Source organism: Gopherus flavomarginatus, chromosome 11 (assembly GCF_025201925.1).
Source record: "Gopherus flavomarginatus isolate rGopFla2 chromosome 11, rGopFla2.mat.asm, whole genome shotgun sequence".
Taxonomy (NCBI): domain Eukaryota; kingdom Metazoa; phylum Chordata; order Testudines; family Testudinidae; genus Gopherus; species Gopherus flavomarginatus.
In genome coordinates this window covers 20769338-20796020 of record NC_066627.1, presented here as the reverse complement: position 1 = coordinate 20796020, position 26683 = coordinate 20769338, and the positions used below count along the sequence as shown (strand labels likewise).

Below are 26683 nucleotides of genomic sequence, written 5' to 3'. Positions count from 1 at the left end.
GCACAAGTGAAAAGCAGTGAAACCAGTACAAAAAAAGAAAATTGAAGCTCCCCTCCCTCTGCGTGTCCCCTGCCCCCGTTCTTCTTTCCCTTCTAGTGCTTTTTCGTGCATTTGGTGCTGCTGCATGGCAGTGGAGGCCTGCATGGGATACTTTTGCCCAGTTCAACTAGATTAAGTCCTGGTTGCCTAAGCCATCCAACCACAGAACTTGCCAGGGTTCCTGGTCTACAGGAGATAGTACAATGAAGGGGACTCAGGAGGTGGTGCTGGCACAGGACATGCAGGTGGAGCAGGAGCCTGCTGTCTCACAGCCATTAGCACAAGCAGCCTCTCCACCATGTCTTGCTGCTGCTCTGTATCTTATTCCCTCAAGCGACGTTCCTGCTCAAGAAACTGAGTTGCAAATCACTCCATGTGCCCTGCAGCTTCTCTTTGCCATTCAACTTGCTGAGAATCCTTCTCCCTTCAGTATTTAAGCTGCTGATTGGCTCTGTCCAGACTGTCCACCATAAGGTTGTCACAGACACACAGCCTCTTTGACCCCATGGAGTATGTCTACACTGCAGTTAAAAATCTGCAGTTGATCCATCCTATCTGACTCAGGCTCACGGGGCTCGGGCTGTGGGGCTGTTTAACTGCAGTGTAGACATTCAGGCTCAGGCTGTAGCCTGAGCTCTGGGACCCTCCCACCTTGCAGTATCCTAGAGCCTGGGCCACAGCCCAAGCCCCGAAATTTACACTGCAATTAAACAGCCCCACAGTCCAAGCCCTGCAAGCCTGAGTCAGATGGCATAGGCCAGCCGCTGGCGTCTAACTGCAGTGTAGACAGATCCATTGTGATAGTGCAACAACTACTGGACTGTGGCTGGCCTGCAGCGGTGGAAGGGCCTGAAACCAGAAATGAAACAGTACATTATTGTCTCAGTATTTCAGAAAAGGTTTAGTATTATATCAGCAGAAGGGCCTTTGGAATCTCAAAGCCAAAAAGTGTAAAATGCTGCTTCAGTATATTCTGAGAACAACAGTTTCAGTGCCCAGATGCTCCGTGGGCATAACTGAGAGTTCAGCAGAGTGTGAAGCCTTCATACATAATGGTAAAGTGAAATTTAGAAACGAGATACCTTTAAAAATTGTAGAGCATTTCAGCTGTGTGTGGAAGAGAAGAGGATGGTACACTTGCCGTGATTTGCTACTTATGGTTTCACAACCCTTTCAGGCATTCAACATTTGGAAGGACATAATTCTGGAGATTCCTGAGTGGCAAAGAAATACTGTATTCTAAGCTACCAGGGGCAAGCCAGCTATGTATGCTAAAGAGGTTTTCAAGTTTATGGTGACCAAGCAACACATCTATGAGTGAAGTGGGGTGGTGACCTACAGAGAAGGGCCCGGAAAGTATGCCCTACCCTTCCTGCCTGAAATGTGACTACCCATCTGAGTTCCTACTATGGGCGAAGTTTGCAGCTATCAGCACCCAGGATTGGATCAAAATTTTGAGGGAATGAACAGGATGCGGCACTAGCTTCCACGTGGATTACTGTCTTTCTGTAAGCTACTGAAACTTTTCTGCATTCTTGCAGTTACCCCAGTACAACTACGGCCTACAATACAGCCTGCTTGCACTACATCTATCTATGGACTACAAGCAATTATCCCAGACAAAACAGGCTCTTGATACTGCACATATGAACTAGACACATACCACAGGGACTGCTGGGGCTCATAATAAGGACTGCCTCACCAAAATTACTCCCCCGCAAAAAACACACACCTCCAAAGCACACTTCAGTCATAAAGAACTGAATAGCATTCCCGCCCCCCTTCCTGGCACATTTCTGGAGTGCACACAACCTCCTGGTCCATTTCAGACAGTTAATTCGTTACCCATGAATTACATTCCCCTCTGGCCCCAGTACAGTTTACAGGCAGCTCATATTGGTGTGGCCTGGCCAATTTGTAGAGTGTGGCATACTAAAAGGGAAGACAATGAAAGGCTCCTACTTTTAACCTCCCAGGGTATCTTTGTAACTATGTGCAAATGTCTAGTAAAAATGTCTTTATAACTGCTTGTTAGCTGTTGTTTGCCCTCCCTGAAATCCATTTTGAATTCCACATCGTGGGGGAGATGCCAAAACTCTGGCTTGCATTCCACTGTAAGCAGATACGTGTTGCTACCCAAGCTTGTAATTGCATTGGGTCATAAACCGGAAATCCCCCCAATTCATACATTAATAACAACAAACTTGGAGCCAGAAACTTACCAGGCTCCAGGGCTGCTTCTGTCTCTTCTGTCCTGCTTCCAGTTCCATGGCAGGGTACTCCTTCAGCACATCATCAAACAGCTCCTCTGAGTATGGATGCAGGATGTGCTGTAGCTGCTTTAGCAGCGAAGCCTCCTGGGGACTGGCAAGAGCACAAAAGTCTCTTTGCTAGCTTGATCTGGCAACTGTTGGCTCCCTGCTGTGCTATTTTAGACACGGGTCAGAAGGTCACCAGTCTGGCTGATCAGGCTGTCATGAACCACTGGGGGCTCAGGGCTCAATGCAGTTCCCAGCACCTGGCCAAAGTCCATGTAAAAGAGGGAGGATGACAGGGAGCTCCCAAAGGCTACTCTTGATATAGAAAGAACAAGAAACAGTGGTCCATGGGATTAAGGGATAACGTGTCCCAGCAAACATGTCATTGAAATTGGTATATCTCCCTCCAAAAGTTTCAGTTTTGACAAATCGGCATTTTCCAATGAAAACAACATATAGTTGAAAAATTCCTGAGATGCTTTTAACTTCGTGACCTCTAATGCTTCCACCCAGATTCACCAGTCAAAATCCCTTCTCGTCTTACTTTTACCAGCCACATCTGAAACTTAATTTACTACGAGTACATCAAAACTTAAGGCCTAAAATAAATGTGCACAGAAAGGAGAAATGTACATGTGGTACTTCAAATGAATTTTTTTAATATGGTGGTATGTGAACCAATAAATTTTAGGAACCACTGGTGTACAGATACCTGGAATTGCCATGCCATAATTGTAAATTGATTTTGTATTGCCACACATTGTACGTGCTATGCAGTAGAATCCCTTTTCAGTAACTGGTGATGTTGCTACCAGCTGCACAATGTCCAAGGTTGATTCTTGTATTGCGAATGTCTAGGGTTTCAGCTATGGGTTACAGAGTTATTAACCTATCAGCTAGGAAGTTAATTGGCACATGTGTTTTCTCTGTAGGGAATGATCTCTTTCTGGTTGCCGTCCATGAACTGGGTCACGCTCTGGGCCTAGAACACTCCAATGACCCCAGTGCTATCATGGCTCCTTTCTACCAGTACATGGAAACACACAACTTTAAACTCCCACAGGATGATCTCCAAGGAATTCAGAAAATCTACGGTGAGCAACATTATCCGTATGTTATTTATACTGGGGCCCAAGTGTGCTGCTGGGTATCTTACAGACACACAAAGGTCCTGTTCCTCCCCCACAGAGTTTGCAGACTATGAGCCAGATTCTCTTCTGTGGCAGGAAGGGTGAGGGGCCATCAGGAATCTTGTTACAGCTCCCTGGTTCTCATCCTGGCTCCAGCCCCAGGAGACTGCTCTAATATTCACCAGCTGACAGTTGTCACTAAGGTGCTGCCCACCAGCTGGGATAGCCAAAGCATTATGATCTGGCCACTCCTTATATTCCTATATTCCCCTTATACCAAGGGCTATGGGAGTGAAATGTAGGAGGCAACTACACCAGCTGTATGCGTGCTGGGAACACCCCCCATACTTGGATTGCTCCCTTCTTGTCACTCAGGTGGTTCAAAAGGGTGGAACAGGCCAGAGAACCTGGCCATAAGATTAGACACAAGGACAAAAAGCTATATGAGGGGTGCTGGTGAGAGTAGGGAAAGGGTTAGCTGGCAAGAATTTGTGGTTTCTGGATCTGCTTGTGGAATTTGGGCTCATTTCTTTAACATTTAAAGAACTAAAGTTCTTCTTCGAATGATTGCTCATGTCAATTCCAATTAGGTGTGTGCGCTGCATGCACAGCAGCTGGAAGATTTTTCCCCTCTAGGGTTGTGCCTTCATGGTGCTTGGTATAGGGCCCTGCCAACCCGCCACCCCCTCAGTTCCTTCTTACTGCTGGTGACAGCTAGCTGGAATGTCCTGTAGCTCTTGCCTTGGCAAGCGCTTATTTGGCAGTGTCCACTTTTCAGTGTATATAGTCTTACTTAGTAGTAGTTTAGTAGTTGTAGTATTAGTAGTTAGTTCATAAGTTTCCTTTAGGGAGGGTTTCTCCCGTGCCCCCCGCCAACACTCCCCCAGCACCAGGGCATGCCTCGGTCCCTGGGGTATGAACTCTGTGAGGACTGTGGCATATCTATGCCCAGGATCGACCCGCACACTTCTTGTTTGAAGTGTCTCGAGGAGAGCTACCGAAAGGAGAAGTGCAGGATCTCTGAAGGTTTCTCCCTAGGACCTTAAAAGACCGAGAGCAAAGGCTCAAGATCCTCCTCACAGAGGCTGCACTCCGGCCTCAATCCATTCCATGGTTGGCAGAGCCCATGCCAAGCACCTCCTCAGCGGTGCGGAGTGCACCGGCACCAACGCTGCATGAACCAGTGTGGAGGAAGGACTCCAAGAAGACGTGGCACCGCCACGGCTCCACCCATAGGCACCCTTCTGTGAGGTACCAGTCTCAGTCCCCGGTGCCCTAGAAGAAGAGGAGGCCAGAGCGGGGCTGCTGTCCCCCATCCAAGCCCAAGGAGCCTGTGGCAGGGAGACCCAAACCGGGCCACGTTACCTCAGCCCCACTGCCTCCCAGGGTCTCTTCGACTCCTGCCCGCCTGGGGGTCCAGTCGAGTCTGGGCCTTCACCGCTCTCCAGACTGGCATGGCAGAGAGCTTCAGCTCCCCTCTATGCTGGAGGTGTTAGAGGGGGCTTGGGACCTTATACACCTCATGGTGCCGTCCTCCCTACAGAGAAGGGACAAGTCTCCGGTGACTGCCCAACCCCTGATTCCATAAAGACGTAAGCCAGCGATGATGGCGCGCCAATCTGCATCTGCAGCATGCCTCTCCCCAACATGGGCCACCTACATGGGGGAGCCACACCGGTCCCCCAGCACCACTCGCCGTCACCGTGGAACACCACTCGTTCATGGTCCTCCTTCTCTGAGACCTCGGAAGCAGAATCCTACTGCTCCAATAGGACCAGGAGCAGAAGGTCCAGGTCCCGGCATCATTGCCAGCCCTGTCCAGCACCATGGCCTGCGCAGTGGCAACCTGTGGCGCAGAGGCCCTTTTGGATGCCCTGGGCTTACCATCAGGGCCAGGGACAGAGCCAGGGATCAAGATCCAGATCAATGTCAGTGGCGTCGGCATCTTTTGTCCCTCATGGGGCAGTGTTGGCACCAGCACCATCAGCAGCACCAACACCCCTGCCTTTGCCTGGAGCTCCAGCACCAGCATGGTCACCGGCACTGTAGACAATGCGGCGGCGGCGACCTCTGTGCCAGCGACTGTGGAGGCAGTGACACAGTAACACCGGGTGCCAAAAGACCCCCTTGGCACTGAGGGGAGCGAGCAAGGTCATTATCAGGGTTTTTGTCCTTGTCTTCCCCAGATAAGGTAGGGACATCGACAGCCTCGGCCTTGGAGGACAGCAAGGTCTTACAGCATCTGCTGTGGCGGGTGGCCCAGAACCTGGAGATCCAGGCAGAGGAGGTGGTAGAGGACGCTGCGTGGGCCCATATCACATCGGACCATTGGGTGCTCCACATGGTAGAGAGGGGATATTCGCTCCTATTTTCTGCCCTCCTGCACTTCTACCCTCCTTCCCCGTCCCTCTTCAGGGACCCTTTTCATGAGCAACTCCTCATACAGGAGGTGCATTCACTCCTATTGCTGGGGGCAGTGGAAGAGGTTCCTCAGGAGCTCAAGGGCAAAGGCTTCTATTCCCGATATTTCCTAATACTGAAAGCCAAGGCAGTCTCAGGCCCATCCTAGACTTGTGAAATCTCCACACGTTCATGAAGAAACTGAAGTTCCTCATGATCTCGTTAGCCTCCATCATCCCTTCCTTGGATCCAGGGGACTGGTACACTGCCTCGACTTGAAGGACACCTACTTTCACAGAGCAATAACTCCGTGCTCCAGAAAATATATCAGGTTTGTGGTGAGCAACAATCAGTATCAGTTCACAGTCCTCCCGTTCGGCCTGTCGAGTGTTTACCAAGTGCAAGGCAGTGGTGGCCACATTCCTGCGCAGGCGATAGGTACAGGTGTTTCCAAATCTCAGTGACTGGCTGATCAAGGGCCGCTCCAGGGCTGAAGTGGAGGCACAAGTCAACTTCATAAAAACAACGTTTAACAAACTGGGCCTTCTCCTGAACATGGGGAAATCTACGCTGTCCCCAGTTCAGTGGACAGAGTTTATAGGTGCGGTACTGGACTCTACACAGCCCAGGGCATACCGCCCAGAATCGAGGTTCCAGACCCTGGGTGATATCATTCGAAGTCTCAGGCAGTTCCCTACCACCACAGCAAGGAATTGCCTGAAACTCCTGGGGCACATGACCGCTTGTACCCATGTGGTGCAACACGCCAGGCTTGGACTCCAGCCATTCCAATCATGGCTAGCCTTGGTATATCAGCTGGTTCGGGACAATTTGGACAGGGTCATGACTCTGCCTTGCCCAGCCCTCGACTCCTTCCCTCCACAGGTGGTGTGTGATGGAGTCCCCATTATCAGTCCTCAGCCATCCCTCTAGCTGGGGACAGTCACATCAGCCTTGGGTTGGGGTGTACATCTGGGATACCTCAGGACACAAGGCCTCTGGCCTTAGGTGGAGCTCAGTCTTCACATTAGTCTCAGAGAGCTGAGAGCAGTGCACCTAGCATGCCAGACTATCCGAGCCCACTTGGCAGGGAGATGTGTATCAGTTATGACAGACAATACCATGGCGATGTTTTATATCAACAAACGGGGGATGCACGCTCCTCTCCCCTGTGCCCGGAAGCCTGCATGCTGTGGGACTTTTGTCTAACTCATGACAAACCCCTGCAAACATTATACAGCTCTGGAGTAGAGAATGAGTTGGCAGACTATCTCAGCAGGTCGTTTCACAGCCATGAGTGGTCCCTGTGCCCGGACGTTGCAAACTCCATCTTCCATTGGTGGGGTTTTCCCCAGATAGACCTGTTCACCATGCGACGCAAATGGAATTGCCAGCAGTTTGCTCTTTTCTGAATCACAGTCCAGGCTCCATCTCAGTTGCGTTTCATCTCCCTTGGGGGGACCACCTCCTATGCGCATTCCCTCCTATCCCTTTCGTTCACAAGGTGCTTCTCAAAGTACAGAGGGAAGACTTTTCAGTGATATTAGTAACTCCCAGTCTGGTCCTGCCAGCACTGGTACACATCTGTCCTTGAAATGTCCGTGGAAGCCATTCTTCCTGGATTTGTTAACTCAGGATCACTTCAGTCTCCAGCACCCGAACCTTGAGTCATTGCACCTCACGGCATGGAAGCTCCATGGTTGAACCCAATGGAGCTCTGTTCGGACCTAGTCAAACAAGTCCTTAGGAAACCCTCCACCGGGGCTATCTACCTGGCCAAATGAGAGGTTTTCGATCTGGTCGGCGCAACATCATCCATCTCCGACGCTTGTGTCCATATCCCTTATACTGGATGACCTTCTTGATCTTAAGCAGCAGGGGCTGTCCATGTCATCAATAAAGGTTTACTTGGCTGCCATCTCAGTCTTCCATGCAGGTGCAGGAGGATGATCGGTCTTTGCTAACCCTATGGTCAGCCATTTCCTGAAAGATCTCAGAGGGCTATATCCGTATGTCCAACAGCTGATCCCAGCTTGGAACCAGAATTTGGTCCTTTCCAGACTGATAGGGCTGCCCTTTGAACCACTGGTGACTTGCTTTCTGCTCTACCTCTCATACAAGGTGGTGTTTATGGTAGCTATAACCTCAGCCAGGAGGATGTCTGAGCTCAAGGTCCTAACATCAGAGCCTCCCTATACTGTATTCTACAAGGACAAGGTTCAGCTCAGGCCGCAACCAGCATTCCTCTGTAAGGAGCCAGGACATCTTTCTCCCAGTTTTCTATCCTAAGCCGCACACTAAGGTCTGGTCTACACTTGGGGGGGGGGGGGATTGATCTAAGATACGCAACTTCAGCTATGTGAATAGCGTAGCTGAAGTCGAAGTATCTTAGACTGAGTTACCTACTGTCCTCACAGCGCAGGATTGACATCCGTGGCTCCCCCTGTCGACTCCACTACTGCCATTCGCGTTGGTGGAGTTCTGGAGTCGACAGGAGCGCGATCGGGGATCGATATACTGTGTCTAGATGAGACGCGATATATCGATCCCCGAGAAATCGATTGCTACCTGCTGATACGGCCGGTAATGAAGACGTACCCTAAGCAGCAGAGAACAAAGGCTTCAGTCACTGGACGTTCGTTGGATGTTAGCCTTTACATCGAACAAACCAAACGATTCCGGAAGTCCATTCAGCCATTCATCGTGATAGCAGACGGAATGAAAGGACTCCCAATCTCCTCCCAAAAGATTTCATCATGGACCACATCCTGCATCTGGGAATGCTACCACCTGGTGAAGGTGCCTGCCCCTCCGCTCACAGAGCACCCCACCAGGGCATAAGATTTGTCAGCGGCATTCCTGGCACACATGGAAATATGCAGAGTGGCGACATGGTCCTTCATTCACACATTCACATTGCATTATGCCATTATCCAGAAGGCCAGAGACGATGCAGCCTTTGGTAGAGCTGTACTTCAGTCAGTGAACATTTAAGCTCTGACCCTATCTCCAAAATATAGGCTTGGGAATCACCTAATTGGAACTGACATAAGCAATCACTCCAAGAAGAAAAAATGGTTATTCACCTTCTTGTAACTGTTGTTCTTTGAGATGTGTTGCTCACGTCCATTCCAATATCCACCCTCCTTCCCCTCTGTCGAAGTAGCCGGCAAGAAGGAACTGAGGGGGTGGTGGGTTGGCAGGGCTCTATATGAAGCACCATGAAGGCACAACCTCAACGGGTGCCCAGGTCGACCCTACCGATACTGCTAGTGGAATAATCTTCCGGCTGCTATGCACATGGTGCGCACACACCTAATTGAAATGGACAAGAACAGCACGTCACAAAGAACAGTTACGAGAAGGTGAGTAAAAATTTTTTAATAGAAAATGATTCTGTATTTTCAGTGGGGAAAGGAGACTTGAGCAGGTGGGGTCTAGCACAAAAGAGGAATCTGGATGAGGAGAAGATGTTGTTGGAGAAAACTGTGGGGTGGGAAGATAGTATGAGCCCAGGGCGAGGGAAGGAGGGTAAGTGTGGTCAGAGTATGGGGTCTGAGCAGGGAAATGAGCAGAGGTGAATGTTTGATGGACATGTGAGAAGTGAAACAGTGAATGGCTGCATGAGGTGGGACAATATCAGGGTAAGGTCCCAACGGGAATGGGAGATTTAACTGGGGAATAGACATTCACTCATCCTTTAAGAAATTTCTTTACTAGTTTGCGATTGGACCAAGATTTACCATTAATCCACTGATGAAATGCTGGCATTGCTGATAAATGAACCCTTACAGACAATAATAATGGACCAACATTCGAGAAATAATTGATAATTTAGAATTTCTGGAACCTGAGCATTCAAGGGAACCACACTGGTACTTTCTGATCATAATAAAACTCTTTTGCATTGTCTAAAGTAGCATTTACAGGTGACATCTTTTCCAGGATTCAGTATAATGTTTTGTACATCAGCAGAACACAAATCTTCAGCAGATCTCAAGATGCAATCACCCACATCGTTGAATTTAGTGAGCTCAGGTCGGAATGAAGTACTCATCCCTCTTGCTGAGTCAGTAGGTCTGGGTCCAAAGGCAGATGTTGAAATATTCCCCCCAGACAGATGCAGCAAATCCAGGAACCAAAGATGTCTGTCCCAAGCTGAGGCTATTGGAACCACAAAACTAAGTGACTGGGCAACAAAATGACAGATGAAATTCAATATTGATAAATGCAAAATACTGCACATTGGAAAACATAATCCCAACTATATGTAGAAAATGACAGGGTCTAAATTAGCTGTTACCATTCGGTCGTTGTGGATAGTTCTGTGAAAACATTGGCTCAGTGTCAAAAAAGCTAACAGAATGTTAGGAACCAGTAGGAAATGGATAGGTAATAAATAATTATTAACCGGTGGAACTCATTGCCAGGAGATGTTGTGAAGGCCAAAACTATAACTAGGTTCAAACATGAATTAGATAAGTTCATGGAGGATAGATCCATCTATGGCAAAGATGATCAGGGAGGGTCTAGGTGTTCTGAGCCTCCAATTGGCAGAAGCTGGGAATAGACGACAGGGGGTGAATCACTCGATAATTACCCTGTTCTGTTCATTTCCTCTGAAGCATCTGGAATTGGCCTCAGTTAGAAGACAGGATATTGGGCTTGATGGACCATTGGTCTGACCCACTATGGCTGTCGTACATTCACTCTGGCTCAATCCTGGCTGATCTTGTTGATTACTCTTTGGACTGGTGGAATGGAGGGAAAGGTGTCACGCAGACCCTGGCAGTGTGCCCAGCATCCATCCAGTGCTGATGATGAAGCCAGTGGAGACTTTTGTGTTTGAGAACAGCGATTAGACTTGGCAAGTTTGTTTTCTCAGTTATCTTGGTGTCAGGAATGTTGGTTTCCCATTTGCTATTTAGATTACAGTGAAGATGGGGGTGCAGCATTTGTGTAGCTCTCATAGCTGCTGTGGGTGGTCCAGGTCTCACCACCATGCAGCAGTGTCTGGTAGACCCTTATCTTGGTGTTCAGTGTTAGTTTCCTGGTATCTCACATGCTCATGCTCAGTTGGCTGAATGTGGTAGTTGCCTTTCCAGTGTGAGAATTAAGCTCATATTTGAGTGGCAAGTTGATCCTAATAGCGGAACTTGCGTGTAACTTCTAGCACAATGTTAACTATTGAACCCTCTGCTGTGGTCAACACACCTTGTGCCACAATCATTGTCTTCCTTACACTGATGGCTAGTTCCAATTCACCACATGCTAGCGCAGAGCTGTTGCAAAGTTGCTGAAACCCTTCATCACTGTGTGCGACAAGCACTGTCATTAGTGAAAAGAAGTTCCCTTAGCAGCAGACTTTGCTTTTTGCTTAGTTTAGGTGAGTTATCACAGCCAAAAAAGCATTATCAGAAAAGGTGTCAGTGGCTCACCTTTTTTTCAGATCCTCTTTAAAAACAAAAAAGCAGCATCAGATATGAAATTGGCATCTTTGATTTTTAGTCGGTTGTTCACTAAAAGTTTCTGCTGGTTCTGTTTGACTCTGTCCTAAACCAAAGTAAGTTACTTGAACAACAACAATAGTGCAGATGATACAATGTTATAGTAATAAGAGTTAAGACAATACAAAATCAGCAGGTTTTCTCCATAAGAGATAAGATGAGGCTGTGTTTTAGGTAGAGGCCTTCACATACATAGCACAGTGTAATGTAGGACAATGTTAGGGCACAAACTGGGTTAGTGCTCTGTTCCCAAGCTCACTGTATGTTGATATAACGACGAACTCTGCGATATTCATTCACAGTGGGCAGTAGTGACACCAGAGTTAAGGCTGCACCACAGTTTTTGCTCAAGGAATGATGTTAAGCTTTCCCTACACTGTATGTCTGGAACCTTAAGGTTATTTTAAAATATTCCTTGTACTTTTTAATATGCTTGAATTTTTAAGATCAGTTTGAAAAAAGAACAATCTGAGCTAATTTCTAACTGCTTCTAAAATCACAGCACAAATATGTGTGAATGGAAGCAGCTTGGGGGTGGGAGGGGAAAGGACACCTTCTAGCCCCACTAACAGTCTTCCTCCTCCTCCTCCCAGCAACCCCACCGCAGCCTGCCACTCCCCATACCACCCTGCTGTTGTTCAAAGCACCACCCTGGTGCTCTGCCTTCCAGATGCGGGGAACTGGAATGTCTCTGTACCCCAACACCCCATTAGCCCTGCAAACCAAGGAGACTACTGAGCCTGTCAGGAGCAGTGCACCAGGCTATTTTTGGAACTGCAGGTTAGTGGTATTCATTTTGGGGGAAACAAAATAGCCCCCCCCCAACCCATATCAGTGAGGTAACTGACCCTGTATAAAAATAACAAGGAAACTAACAACAGCAAACCCTGCAGTTAGTGATGTGCCCCACCCAAAACTTTGAAGGCAGGGCAATATTAAGCTAATGGAAAAAAAACAGCGTTCCTTGTCACCTTCACATGGCTATAATACTGGCCACAACGAACGTAGCATTCCTTAATATCTCCAACAGGTACTGGAAAGGTATGCACACCACAACTTCATCCAACTCATGCTCTCTCACACAACCTAAGCCATGACCTCTGCCACGTTCAGGGAGGATAATGCTACGCGTGTGGACCGAGTGCCAATGAGATGGGCCGGTCTGGTGATATAAGAGAACAGGAGGTCGTTGCTAAGGTTTTGTGTGAGAGCAGGATGTTGGAGTGCGTATGCTTGTTGGGATCCACTGGAGATGGCAGTGAATGTCTTAGGGAGTACTGGGCTTCGATACTGACCAGGTTGTTAGACCATTTGACACTGTTATACCAAGGGACACTGAGTATTTTCCCCTTAATTACTTTGGAGAAGTTCTCTGGCCTGTGCTATACAAGAGGCCAAACTAGATGATCACAATGGTCCCTTCTGGCCTTGGAATCTGTGAAGCTATGAACTTTTATCGTCATGCTTTTAACAGCCTCCAATTTAAACACGACAGGGCTGGTGGCAGGGCATGGTCAGTGTGGAGACCTTGCCTCTGGAACTGCCCCTTTGGTCTGACACAGCCTGAGCATGGCTTAGCTATTCTGCCAGACCTTCAAAAGCAGAGTAGGTTGAGCAAGGTGGAAATGGGTTAAAGGTGATGATGAAAATTGTTAGTTCTGACTGAAGAGTGGATGAGGAGGAGTTGGTTACTGAGGGGGCCCTGGGGATTCCGTGAATCCCTCACTGAATTCAGCCCTTAACACAGAATTCTGCTACGGAAACATTATTAATTTAAAATAATATATCTAGCTCTTATGGTTGCAAAGAAAACTTTCCAGACCAAGTATAACTGAGGCAATGTAGCCTTCCTGAGTCTGCAGAGAGGTTGGAAGAATACCTGAGCTAACTAAGTTCTTGGTCTGTTGGAGTCAGTGAGGTTTATTTTCGTAGGAGACATCAGTGCCCACTCAGATGATGAATTTTCTAGGTTAACTGACTAGATTCATCATGACCATGATGAGTGAGTTCTGGTGGGGTGGGGATTGGAGGATGGAGCTGGCTTGGAGATGTCAAGGCTGCTGTTTTCCCTGGTCAGCAAAGAGTGACTAGGGTGCACAGTTTGATTCTCACAATTAACTGGGTGAATGAAGCTTTAGGCTGCAGCTTGCCTGCCATGGAGCAGTTGGGACACCCTGGCAGGAGAGTTCGCTTCCTTGGAGTGATCCTCTTGTCTTGCTTTGACAGAGTGAGGTAGGAGACATTTTTTTCTAATCCCTCTATTGTGTTTAATTTGTGAGTGAATTCAGTGCCCTTTAAACTGAGGGGGATGATCAAAACTATGCAGCCTTGTATTCTGTACAAGCTACATCACAGAAGGCTTGGCAGGGTTAAATCCAAGACCATGGATGACACATGGTCTATGAGAAACAAGTTTTTGGTCTCTCATTCCTCAGGGTCATTTGCAGCTCCATCACTAACTGCCACCACAGCTGGCACTAACTGTCCCCACTTTGTCAATTGGATTATTTACCTGCCCATCCTAAACTCTTCATGTGAAACCTAAAACAGTGTCATGTCTTTTGAGGTCACATATATGGTAGGGCTAATCTACAGAGCCCTTGATAGACAAAAGGCGATGTTCTTTCTCCAAAGAGCATGTGGCCTCAGCTGGGACCAAACATTTTGAGAGATGAGGATAAGCACAAGAGGGGCTGGAGGGGTGGGCTACAGCAACTGGACCATACCACTGTTCAGATCAGGGACACATGTCTCCAGGATTTTGTAATTTCTGATGATACTGTTGCTAAGTGGCAAGACTAGGCCTTGAGCAAGTCAAGGATGGGGCTTCCAGGGGAGTGTGGGCAGTAGACTCTGCTAGGAGGCCAGGGAATTAATGGATCCTGGAGATTGAACTCCCCTGTCCTCCCTATGTGAGGTCCCTTCAGGCCAGCACTGAGGCATGTTGCTGAGATGGAGTGTAGAGGAAGCTTCCGCAGCCTGTGTGCTGTGTGTTGTGTGGCTGAAGAGAACACTTCAGTCTGAAGGGCTAGTTGCAGTGTGATGTGTATTAAATGTATACCCCAAATTAAAAAACACAGAGGACCAAAAAAGTGCTACCATGGCTAAAAAACAAAATTAAAGAAGCGTTTAGAGCAAAAAAGAGATCCTTTAAAAATTTGGAATGCAAATCCTATTATGGAAAATAGAAAGGAGTATAAACTCTAGCCACTAGTTAAGTTTAAAAGTATAATGAGGCTGGCCGAAAAGGAATGTGAAGAGCAACTAGCCAAAGACCCAAAAACTAACAGCAAAAAAAACTTTTAAGTACATCAGAAGCCTGCTAAACAATCAGTGTGGCCACTGGACAGGAGAGGTGCTAACGGTGCACTCGAAGACAAGGTCATTGCAGAGAAACTAAATGAATTCTTTGCATCAGTCTTCACTGCAGAGGATGTGAGGGAGATTCCCACACCTGAGCCATTCTTTTGAGGTAGCAAATCTGAGGAACTGTCAGTAGAGGAAGTATTGGAACAAATAGTAATAAGTTACCAAGACTAGATGGTATTCACTGAAGAGTTCTGAAGGAACTCAAATATGAAATTGCAGAACTACTAACTGTGGTATGCACCCCATCATTTAAATCAGCTTTTGTACCAGATGACTGGAGGATAGCTAATGTGATGTCAATTTTTTAAAAAGGCTCCAGAAGTGATCCCAGAAATTACAGTCTAACTTCAGTACCAGGGAAATTGTTTGAAACTATAGTAAAGAACAGAATTATCAGACATAGATTAACATGATTTGTTGGGGAAGAGTCAACACAGCTTAGTAAAGTTAAATCATGCCTCAGCAATCTATTCAAATTTTTTGTGCGGGTCAACAAACATAGGGACAAGAGTGATCCTATGGATGTAGTGTACTTAGACTTTCAGAAAATCTTTGACAGGCTCTTAAGTAAAGTAAGCAATCATGGATCAGTAACTGTTAAAAGATAGGAAACAAAGGATAGGAATAAATGGTCTGTTTTCAGAATGGAGAGAGGTAAATAGTGGTGTCCTCCAGGAGTTTGTACCTGGACCAGTGCTGTTCAACATATTCATAAATGATGTGGAAAAAGGGGTAAACAGTGAGGTGGCAAAATTTGCAGATGATACAAAACTACTCAAGATAGTTAAGTCCAAAGCAGGCTGTGAAGAGTTACAAAGGGATCTCACAAAACTGGGTGACTGGGCAACAAAAATGGCAGATAAAATTCAATGTTGATAAATGCAAAGTAATGCATATTAGAAAACATAATCCCAACTGTGCATATACACAATGATGGGGTCTAAATTAGTTTTTACGACTCAACAAAGGGATCTTGGAGTCATTGTGGATAGTTTTCTGAAGACATCCACTCAATGTGCAGCGGCAATCAAAAAAGTCAATAGAATGTTAGGAACCATTAGGAAAGGATGGATAATAAGACAGAAAATTCCATAATGCTGCTAGATAAATCCATGGTATGCCCACGTCTTGAATAATTATCAAAAATTATTAATCTCAAAAAAGATACATTGGAATTGGAAAAGGTACAGAGAAGGGCAAAAAAAAATGTAAGTAGTATGGAACAGTTTCCATATGAGGAGAGATTAATAAGACTGGGACTTTTCAGCTTTGAAGAGACAACTAAGAGGGGCTATGATAGAGGTCTATAAAATCTTGATTGGTGTGGAGAAAGTGAATAAGGAAGTGTTATTTACTCCTTCACATAACACAAGAACCAGGGATTACCTGATGAAATTAATAAGCAGCAGGTTTAAAACAAACAAAAGGAAGTATTTCTTCACACGACGCACAGTCAACCTGTGGAACTCATAGTCGGGGATGTTGTGAAGGTCAAAAGTGTAAATGGGTTCAAAAAAGAATTAAATAAGTTTATGGAGGAAAGGCCTATCAATGGCTATTAGCAAGGATGGGCAGGGATGGAACAACATACTCTGGGTGTCCCTAGCCTCTGTTGGCCAGAATTGGGAGTGGCTGATGAGATGGGTCACTCGATTGCCTGTTCTGTTCATTCCCTCTGAATGAAGCACCTGGCATTGGCCACTGCTGGAAGACAGGATACTGGGCTAGATGGACCAAAGGTCTGACCCAGTCTAGCCGTTCTAATGTTCTTACCTTCTCTGATTAGAGGCCAAGGATCACCTTTGCCACTGATTGGGTAGGAGACCTACAGTATTGGTCCACTGCTAGAGATTAATGAACGCATAGATTTTTCTGAGCTCTTTGAGGGAACATATTGTATAGATAGTGGACCACTCTGTCGATAACCTGGTAGGACAGTATGATTAATTTTGTCCCCAGCTATCGACACAGTGGCTCCTAAATGCCTCCTCTCTCTGTGTTATCTTCACAGGTCACCTTGGTATTCAGATGGTCAGCAACACATGAAGCATGAAGGGAGGAGGCTAAAGTGCCAGTGATGGAAGTCACTCTCAAGGTGATCAGTCATGACACACAGACTTTTTGAAGTTTTATGCCATGGTTGTGATGGAGTTGAAGAAAGTTTTCTTCTTCCCCACACCAGAAGTCTCAATCCAGGCTGCCTAATCACATACACAGGGTTTAGCATGTCTTGCTGTGATGAATTTTCTATCTACTTCACTGATTAGGCTCAGACCAGATAAGCTGCTTCTGTAGTGGCAGGTCCATGTCATGCAAACAAATGCAATGTTTTTCTCTCATTCAGATTCAGCCGGTTTTGCTCATTGATGTTCTGAAAGTGCTTGGTGAACTTAGAGCTACAACCTGTGGTTTGGCTCTGATACCTTTTGGTTGGCTCTATCAGGCACTGGTTCACAATTGGTGGAAATAGTCAGTGCCTGTAACAGAGGTTAGGGTGGCAGCATCTCTTAAATAAGCATTTGTTAAGCCTTTGGTCACAAAGCCATTGTCTCTGATGCGGTTGCTGATAAGTGGTCTGTCTACTCTTCGGAGCTGAGGGGCTCATTCTTCACTTGAAGAGACGTGCTGTCATTGCAATAGCGTACTGAAAATAGAGGATAGCCCTGGCAGCGCAAGTGGCAGTAGGAGGTAACTGGCCCAAGTACATATCTAGTTTCTCAGATGGCCACGAACTCAGGACAGCTACTCCCTCCCACTGCTTGCACTGCCATGGCCACATTCTATTTTTAGCGTTCGCTCGACGAGACCCACCACAAGTATACCTCCTTGAGCTGGGAATCATACCCAAAACTCAGTGTGCCAAACTCAAAACAGTCAATCTTCACCCTGCCTCCAGCCTTCCTTCTTGGGGACAGTTACAGGGAAGAGTTTCTGGCAGTCCTGAGGATCCCAAGATTGCATAGGCCCCTTTCACTCTGGATTTAAACCAGACTATGGTAAAAAGACAGTCCTGGTGTGATGGTCTGTTGCTAAGAGGAGGGGTTTTGTTTTGTTTTGGTGAGGGGAGTTGGACCAAAATCTATGCAGCTCCTGTAGATCTTTCAGCAGCATTTGATACCCCTGACCATAGAGCAAGAGAGAGCTGTATGTGAGTAGTAATGTTCTCTAAGAAAGGACCCAGGGGCTGTGTGTTGTATGAATGCTCTTCTGTCCTAAGGATTATCTCGTGTGTAATGTAGCATGGTTTTCTTCACCTTACTGACCAGAACGAGGACAACCTTGGCTAAAAGTCCATCCTGATTTGAGGGCAAGATGAAGGCAGCAATAAGAAATAAAAAAGTGACATGACATAAATGGAACAAGGGGAAATAGACACCAACTGATATGAATTTGAAGTTATGAAGTTCAGAAAATTTATAGGGAACTAAGGCATCAGGGGAAAAGCCATGGCTAGCACAGCTAAGGACAGTAAGAAGGAGTTTTTAAAGTTTATTAGGAACAAAAGAAATCCTAGGAATGATATCGGCCCATTACTAGATAGAAATGTAAATTGTTAATAATGATGCAGAAAAGCCAGCAGTGATCAATAAAAATTCCTGTTCTGTATTTGGAAAGGCGGATTATGTACTTGTATCCCATGAGATGATGTACTTATCAGTCCATTAATAACTTAAGAGGATACTGAACAGCATCTAGTAGGGCAGGGATGGGCAAACTTCTTGGCCCAAGGGCCACATCAGCTTTGTGCAACTGTATGGAGGGCTGGGTAGGGAAGGCTGTGCCTCCCCAAACAGCCTGGCCCCAGCCCCCTATCCGCCCCATCCCACTTCCCACCCCCCTCAGAACCGCCAACCCATCCAACCCCCCCTGCTCCTTGTCCCCTGACTGCTCCCTCCTGGCACCCATGGCCACTATCCAACCCCCCTGCTCCCTGTCCCCTGACTGCCCCGACCCCTAGCTACACCCCCCGCCCCCTGACAGGCCCCCTGGGACTCCCACTCCCAATCCTCCCTGTTCCCTATCCCCTAACCACCCTCCCAGAACCTCTGCCTCCTCCAACCGCCCCCTCCTCTCTGCCTACCCCCCAGAACCCTCCACTCCCTTACCCAATCCCCCTGCTCCCTGCCCCCTTACCAGCAGCAGAAGCTTGCAGCCACAACACCTGGCTAGAGCCAGCTGCTCTCCCCACACTGCCCAGCGAGAACGCCGGGCCAGAGCACAGCCAGTGCGGCAGCGTGGCTGTGGAGGAGGGGGACAGTGGAAGAGGGGCCAGGGACTAAACTTCCGGGCCGGGAGCTCACGGGCCAGATGTGGCCTAAGGGGCCATAGTTTGCTCATGTCTGTAGTAGGGATATGCATTCTTAAATTAGAAGGCCCAGATAACTTCCCCCAGGAGTCTTAAAAGAATTTGCTGAGGAGATCTCTGGCCCTCTGATGTTAATTTTTAATATGATATTTTCTGTCTTCTTATCTATCCCTTTCTTAATGATTCCCAACATTCTGTTCGCTTTTTGGCTGCTGCTGCACATTAAGTGGATGTTTTCAGAGAACTATCCACAATGGCTCCAAGATCTCTTTCTTAAGTGGTAACAGCTAATTTAGACCCCATCATTTTATATGTATAGTTGGGATTATGTTTTCCAACGTGCATTACTTTGCATTTATCAACATTGAATTTCATCTGCCATTTTTTTGCTCAGTCACCCAGTTTTGTGAGATCCCTTTGTAGCTCTTCGCAGTCTTCTTTGGACTTAACTATATTGAGAAGTTTTGTATCAGCCACAAATTTTGCCACCTCACTGTTTACTCCTTTTTCCAGATCATTTATGAATATGTTGAATAGGACTGGTCCCAGTTCAGACCCCTAGGTAACACCACTATTTACCTCTCTCCATTCTGAAAACTGACCATTTATTCCTAACCTTTGTTTCCTATCTTTTAACCAGTTACCAATCCATGAGAGGACCTTCTCTGTTATCCCATGTAAACTTACTTTGCTTTTGGTGAGGGTCCTTGTGAAAGGTTTTCTGAAAATCTTAAGTACACTATATCTACTGGATCCCCCTTGTACATATGCTTGTTGAGTCCCTCAAAGAATTCTAATAGATTGTTCAGGCACAATTTCCCTTTACAAAAACCATGTTGACTCTTCCCCAACAAATGATGTTCATCTATATGCCAGACAATTCTGTTCTTTATTATAGTTTCAACCAGTTTGCCCAGTACTGAAGTCAGGTTTACTGACCTGTGATTGCCGGGATCAACTCTGGAGCACTTTTTAAAAATTGGCATCACATTAGCTATCCTCCAGTCATTTGGTACAGAAGCAGATTTAAACCAAAGTTAGTAGTTCTGCAATTTCACATTTGAGTTCCTTCAGAACTCTTGGGTGAATACCAGCTGGTCCTGATGACTTATTACTGTTCAATTTATCAATTTGTTCCAAAACCTGCTCTAATGACACCTCAATCTGGGACAGTTCCTCAGATTTGTCACCTAAAAAAAATGGCTCAGGTTTGGGAGTCTCCTTCACATCCTCAACCATGAAGACCGATGCAAAGAATTCATTTAGTTTCTCCACAATGGCCTTATCGTCCCTGAGTGTTCCTTTAGCACCTCAGTCATCCAGTGGATCCACTGGTTGTTTAGCAGGCTTCCTGCTTCTGATGTACTTAAAAATGTTTTTTGCTGTTACTTTTTGAGTCTTTAGCTAGCTGTTCTTCAAATTCTTTTTTGGCCTTTATAATTATATTTTTACACTTTACTTGACAAAATTCATGCTCCTTTCTATTATCCTCACTAGGATTTAACTTCCATTTTTAAAGGATGCCTTTTTGCCTCTCACTGCTTTGTTTACTTTGTTGTTTAGCCACGGTGGCACTTTTTTGATTCTCTTACTGTGTTTTTTAATTTGGGGTATACATTTAAGTTGAGCCTCTACTATGATGTCTTTAAAAAGTTTCCATGCAGCTTGCAGGGACATCACTTTTTGCAACTGATGAAGTGGGCTCCAGCCCACGAAAGCTTATGCCCAAATACATTTGTTAGTCTCTAAGGTGCCACAAGCACTCCTCGTTATTTTTTGCACTGTACTTTTAAATTTCTGTTTAACTAACTTCCTCATTTTTGTGTAATCCTCATTTCTGAAATTAAATGCTACAGTGTTGGGTTGCTGGGATGTTTTCCCCACCACAGGGATGTTAAATTTAATTATATTATGGTCACTATTACCAAGTGCTCCAACTATATTACCCCTTGGACCAGATCTTGTTCTCCACTTGGGACTAAATCAAGAATTGCCTCTCTTCTTGTGGGTTCCAGGACTAGCTTCTCCAAGAAGCAGTTATTTAAGGTGTTAAGAAACTTTATCTCTGCATCCTGTCCTGAGATGACATGTACCCCCCTCCCGTCAGTATGGGGATAGTTGAAATCCCCCATTATTGTTGAGTTTTTTATTTTTATAGCCTCTCTAATCTCCCTGAGCATTTCACAGTCCCTATCACCATCCTGGTCAGGCGGTCAGTAATATCTACTACTATATTCTTATTATTCAAGCATGGAATTACTATCCATAGAGATTCTGTGGTACAGTTTGGTTCATTTAAGATTTTTACTTAATTTGATTCTAAGCTTTCTTTCACATATAGTGCCACTCCCCCACCAGCATGACCTGTTCTGTCCTTCTGATATATTTTGTACCCTGGTGTTACTGTGTCCCATTGATTATCCTCATTCCACCAAGTTTCTGGGTATATAATCAGGAGCAGCACCAGAGTTTCAGGTGCCTTAGGCAGAATTCAGGGGGTGGCATTTTGTGCGCTCCCTACGGGGCGTACGGGAGCTTCCTGTTCCACTCCATTGCGCCGCCGAAGAAGGATCCTCTGCCGAAATGCCGCAGGTGACAGCTGCAGTCATTGAGCTGCTCGATTGCCTGCTGCTGTTTTCTGTGGCACAAAATGCCACCCCCAAATCCTGGTGCCCTAGGCGACCGCCTAGGGTCGCCTAATGGAAGCACCGGCCCTGGATATTATTATATTATATTATATTATATTATATTATATTATATTATATTATATTATATTATATTATATTATATTATATTATACCCATATCCTCTTTTAATATGAGGCACTCAAATTCACCCATCTTATTATTTAAACTACTAGCATTTGTATATAAGCACTTTAAAAATGGGTCACTTTTTAGCTGTCTGCCATTACAGGATGTAATTGAATGGGACTCTTTTTCATTTGACTGTTTCTTATAAGATCCTACCTGTATCCATCCTCTTCTTCTTACTAGAACACAGAGAATCTCCATGAATCAATCCTCCCCTAAGGGATGTCTCTGTCCGATCCACGTGCTCCTCTGCACCCTGTTGGCTTTCCCCCATCCCTTAGTTTAAAAACTGCTCTATGACCTTTTTAATTTTAAGTTCCAGCAATCTGATTCCATTTTGGTTTAGGTGGAACCCATCCTCCGTGTATGCCCTGTACTGCTATACAATACCCAAGCTATATTAGGTCCAATATTTCTTTGAAAGGAATAATATGCACACAGCTTGCCATCCCAAATGGAATTTCCTGGACACTTCAGTTCAAAGACAAGGGATTAGATAAAACAAGAGAGAGATTTTAAGTGAGTGCAAGGAATGAGGCATAAAAGTCAGAAATGGTTACATGAAAAATAAAGATAGAGTAAAATGCATCTAGTGCCTAAAATAACAAACCGTGTTAAACTTAATGCAGAGTTTTCTCACCACAGGCTTTCAACAGTCTCACTGACCAAATTTTTTCTTTGAGTGCTTGCTCATGTTGATTCAATTCTAGGTGTGTGCGCGCACCCAAGTCCGCACCCGTCAGAGATTTTTGCCTTAGCGGTATCCGTAGGGCCGGCTGTAGCACCCCGCTGCACTCATGCCATGGTGTATCAGGTCCACATGGTGGTCAGTTGGAGTGCCTCTGTCCCTTGCTTCACAAGTGGCTAGTGATTCCTTTCCTGTCTCAAGCTTGTGCTTCCAGTTGTAAATAGTTCTATTGTTTGTTAGTTAGTAGTTAAGTAGCTGTAAAGTGTTCAGTTATTTAGGGTCCCAGTGGGGCTTTGCCCTGGCATGCCCTGTTCTCCAGGTTTTAAGCCCTGCTCCATGTGTAACAGACCCACTAGATAGTGGACTGCAGTGCCTCAGGAAGTCCCACGTGAAGGAGCGTTGTCACATCTGTTAGAACTTTTGTCCTCGGACGCAGTGGAAACGCGATGCAATGTACGTCTCGGGGCCCTCCTGATGCAGGCAGCCCTGCACTCAGTCTCGGAGACAGCTCAGCCTGAAATGGCACCCAGCACTTCAGCCTTGGTATGTAGCACACCCTGGTCACTGGGCTTCTCCTGGCACTGTCCTTGGTGCTGAAAAAGAAGCTGAAGAAGATGGAACCAGGCAAGCCTGATAAAGGTGCTCTGGGCAAAGGACCCTATTTGTGTCTTATGCCCACTCCGGACCCAAACAAGGGATCTGCCCTGGGGAGTTCCTCCCTCGGAAAAGACCCGCCACCAACTCCGGGGAGCAGTACAGGGTCCAAGCGGATGGTGCAGTCAGTGCCCACTCAGCTCTTCATGCCTGCACAGCCAGAAGAGCTCCCACCGCAGCAAGCACCACATTCAGCAAAGGACCCGGCTAAGGCTCCCCATGAAAACAAGCCCTCCAGTAAGGCCTCGGACAAGATGAGTGAGTGCCACTAGTCGCCAGAGCCAAGACAGAGCCCTAAGTTGCCAGGCTCTTGATCTCCGCGGTCCAGGTCTCTGGTACATCATTACCAGGCATAGGTACCGCATTCCCGGTCCCCTTCTTTGTGCTAAAGCTCTCCCTGGTGTAGTGGACCTCCTCAGCACCGGTCCTCGTCATGTAGTTGTTTACCAATGCTGAGACCTTGAGGCCAGTCCCTGACATGACACCGCTATCCCTACTCCCAGCACCAGTCGGAACGCTCCTGGCACTGATCACCGGTGTCGATGGTTAGCTGCCAGACCCAGGCCTCGACAGCCCTGCCGTGGTCACCGGAGCGCAACGACTTCTCCACATCAGAGGCACAGTTCAGCCTCTCCCCCAGGCAGCAACAGGACTGGGCTCTGGAGGGAGCATCTGTCAATGGCCGACCCTATGGCCTTATTGCAATGCCTGGGAGGGTTCCTGTCATGCCATTAGTCCACTCCCAACAGCCCTCGGTTGCTGCATCAGACAGTCCGTAGTCAGCACCCATGGCTTCAGTGACCATCGTGGGTGAGGAACCGGTGCCCACACCAAAGCTACCCTCCCCATCAGGGGAAGACACTGGCGGGCCTCCCCCAGTGATCCAATCTTCCTCCTCCTCCCCAGATGAGGCGGTGGTGGGCCCCTCCAGAGCTAGCTCATCGGACGATTTCAAGGAGCATCAGGCACTGCTCCGTAGGGTGGCTTTGAACTTGGCCCTCAAGGCAGAAGAGATAAAGGAGCAGATGGACGCATTGTTCATTGTGCTCTCGGCAGCCACCCCAGCCCAGCTCACACTCCCCGTGCACAAGGGGGCCCTGAACATTGCCAAGTTTATTTGGCAAACCCCGTCCTCTATTCCGCCCACGTCCAAGAGAGCGAAGAAAAAGCACTTCATCCCTGTGCGGCCAACGAGAGGGATAAACAGGGTCCCACCAGTTCCACCCTTAAAAATAAAGACGCTAAGAGGTTTGACTTGTTTGGTTGCAAGTTTTATTCTACTGCCAGCCTCCAGTTTCGGGTGGCGAACCACCAGGCCCTCTTGGGCCACTATAATTTTAACTTGTGGGACTCCCTCCTCAAGTTCAAAGACTCCATGCCCCAGGAGGTGGCCCAGGATTTTGCAACTCTGGTGGAGGATGGCACCATGGTGGCTCAGTGCTTCCCCCAAATGGCCTGGGATGTGGTTGATTTGGCTGCCTTGGTGGTCGCCTCAGCAGTGGTTATGAAGTGCAGTTCCTCACTCCAGACCACAGGCCTGTCCCAGGAGGTGCAAGCCTCTATCCAGGACCTCTCATTTGATGGTGTTGGCGTTTTCTCTGACCAGACAGATGTGTGGCTGCATGGCCTTAAGGACACATCGGCAATTCTCTGCTCTTTGGGGATGAACACTCCTTGGATTTCGAGGCAGTCATTCTGACCTCCTTTGCCACTGTGACAGGGGCAGCCTCGTCAAGGGCCTACAAAGAAAAGGGACACCAGGTTTAGCCACCACCGTGTGTCATCGTCCTGCTTTCCTGTGCAGCCTGTCCCAGCTAAGCATCAAGGGGACCAGAAGAGCTCATTTTGAGGGTGCACCTGGGAGCGACACACCAGCCATCTGCCCAGATCCTTCCCGTCCTTTCCTCGACTGTCTCTCCCCTTATTGTCTGGCCTGGTCCAGGGTTACTTCGGACCGCTGGATCCTGGACATAGTTGCTTGGGGCTATACCCTGCAATTCTTGGCCGCCCTTTCCCATCCCTCTTCAGGGACTCTTCTCATGAGCATCTCCTCATTCAGGAGGTCAAGAAACTCCTGGACTTGGGTGCTGAAGAGAATGTTCTTCAGGATATGGAAGGAGGAGGATTCTATTCCCACTGCTTTCTAATCCCGAAGGCAAAAGGGGGCCTGAGACCCATTCTGGACCTGTGAAGCCTCAACATGTCTCTCAAGAAGTTGAAATTCCGCATGGTCTCCCTGACCCCCATCATCCCTTCCCTGGATCCAGGGGACTGGTTTGCCGCTCTCAACTTAAAGAACACGTACTTCCATGTCTCCATATTCCCGGGACACAGATGGTTCCTGCACTTCATAGTAGCTGGGCAACACTTTCAGTTCACGGTGCTACCTTTTGGCCTGTCCTTGACTCCCAGGGTGTTTACAAAATGCGTGGCGCCAGTGGCAGCTTACCTCAGATGTCAGGGGGTCCAGATATTTCTGTATCTCGATGACTGGCTCATCAAGGACAGGTCTCCGGAACAGGTACAAAGGAGCCTTGATCTGGTGTGTTCCACCTGCACTGGACATAGGTCTGTTGATAAATGCAGAAAAGTCCATGTTAACACTAGTCCAACTCATAGTTTTCAGGCCATGGCAGGCTTAGTCTCCCCATACAAGCTCGCCTGCTTGCCACGGCCCACACGTCTGCGACTATTGGGCTGCATGGCTGCGTGCACATATGTGGTCAGCTATGCCCATCTTCATATAAGGCCTCTGCAAACATGGCTGGCCTCAGCTTACATTCCAAGCAGGCACCCCTAGACCACGTAGTCATGGTACCGAGCCATGTCCTACTGTTGCTGGACTCGTGATGGAATCCCAGTTCTGTGCTCCAAGGAGTTCCCTCTGTGTCCCCGACCCCATCTCTCACCCTGGTCTCCAGTGCTTTGGATCTGGGCTGGGGAGCCTGCCTGGGTGAACTCAACACCCAGAGTCATTGGCAACAACCCAACCTGGCCCTCCACATCAATGTAAGGGAGCTCAGGGTGATTCGACTGGCCTATCAGGCTTTCTTGCCCCACTTGAGGGGCAAAGTGGTGCAGGTCCTGAGGAACAATACTACCCCGATGTATTACATCAACAGACATGGGCGACAGGTCTTCAGCCCTTTATCAAGAAGTGCTCAGCCTCTGGGACTTTTGCATGAGGAACACCATTCACCTAGTGGCCGCCCACCTGGCAGGGACCAAGAATGTTTTGGTGGATCGCCTCAACAGGACCTTCTCATCTCACCACGAATGGTCACTCCCTCCAGAGGTAGTCAGTCTGATCTTCTGCAAGTGGTGGAATCCCCAGGTGGACCTGTTCACGTCCAGGCAGAACAGGAAGTTCCATGTGTTCTGATCTCTGCAGGGCAGGGACAAGGGCTGCCTGTCGGACACTTTTCTGAATTCATGGTCGGGAGCGCTGATGTACTCTTTCCTGACGGTGCCCTTGATCCACAGGTTCCTCCTGAAGGTGAAGCAAGACAAGGCCAAGGT

The 26683-nt window shown here is 47.3% G+C and overlaps 1 protein-coding gene across 3 annotated transcripts in view; it reads left to right on the top strand.

Moving 5' to 3' along the window:
- MMP24 (matrix metallopeptidase 24) overlaps positions 1 to 26683 on the top strand; it is a 352153-nt gene that overhangs the window by 137295 nt on the left and 188175 nt on the right. For 2 of the 3 annotated variants that reach the window (XM_050918604.1, XM_050918607.1), the window contains one exon: positions 3230 to 3391. The exons of the other annotated variant lie outside the window; for it this stretch is intronic. In XM_050918604.1, coding sequence (XP_050774561.1) covers positions 3230 to 3391 — 162 coding nt within the window. The remainder of the gene's footprint in view (positions 1 to 3229; positions 3392 to 26683) is intronic. 3 annotated transcript variants of the gene reach the window in all.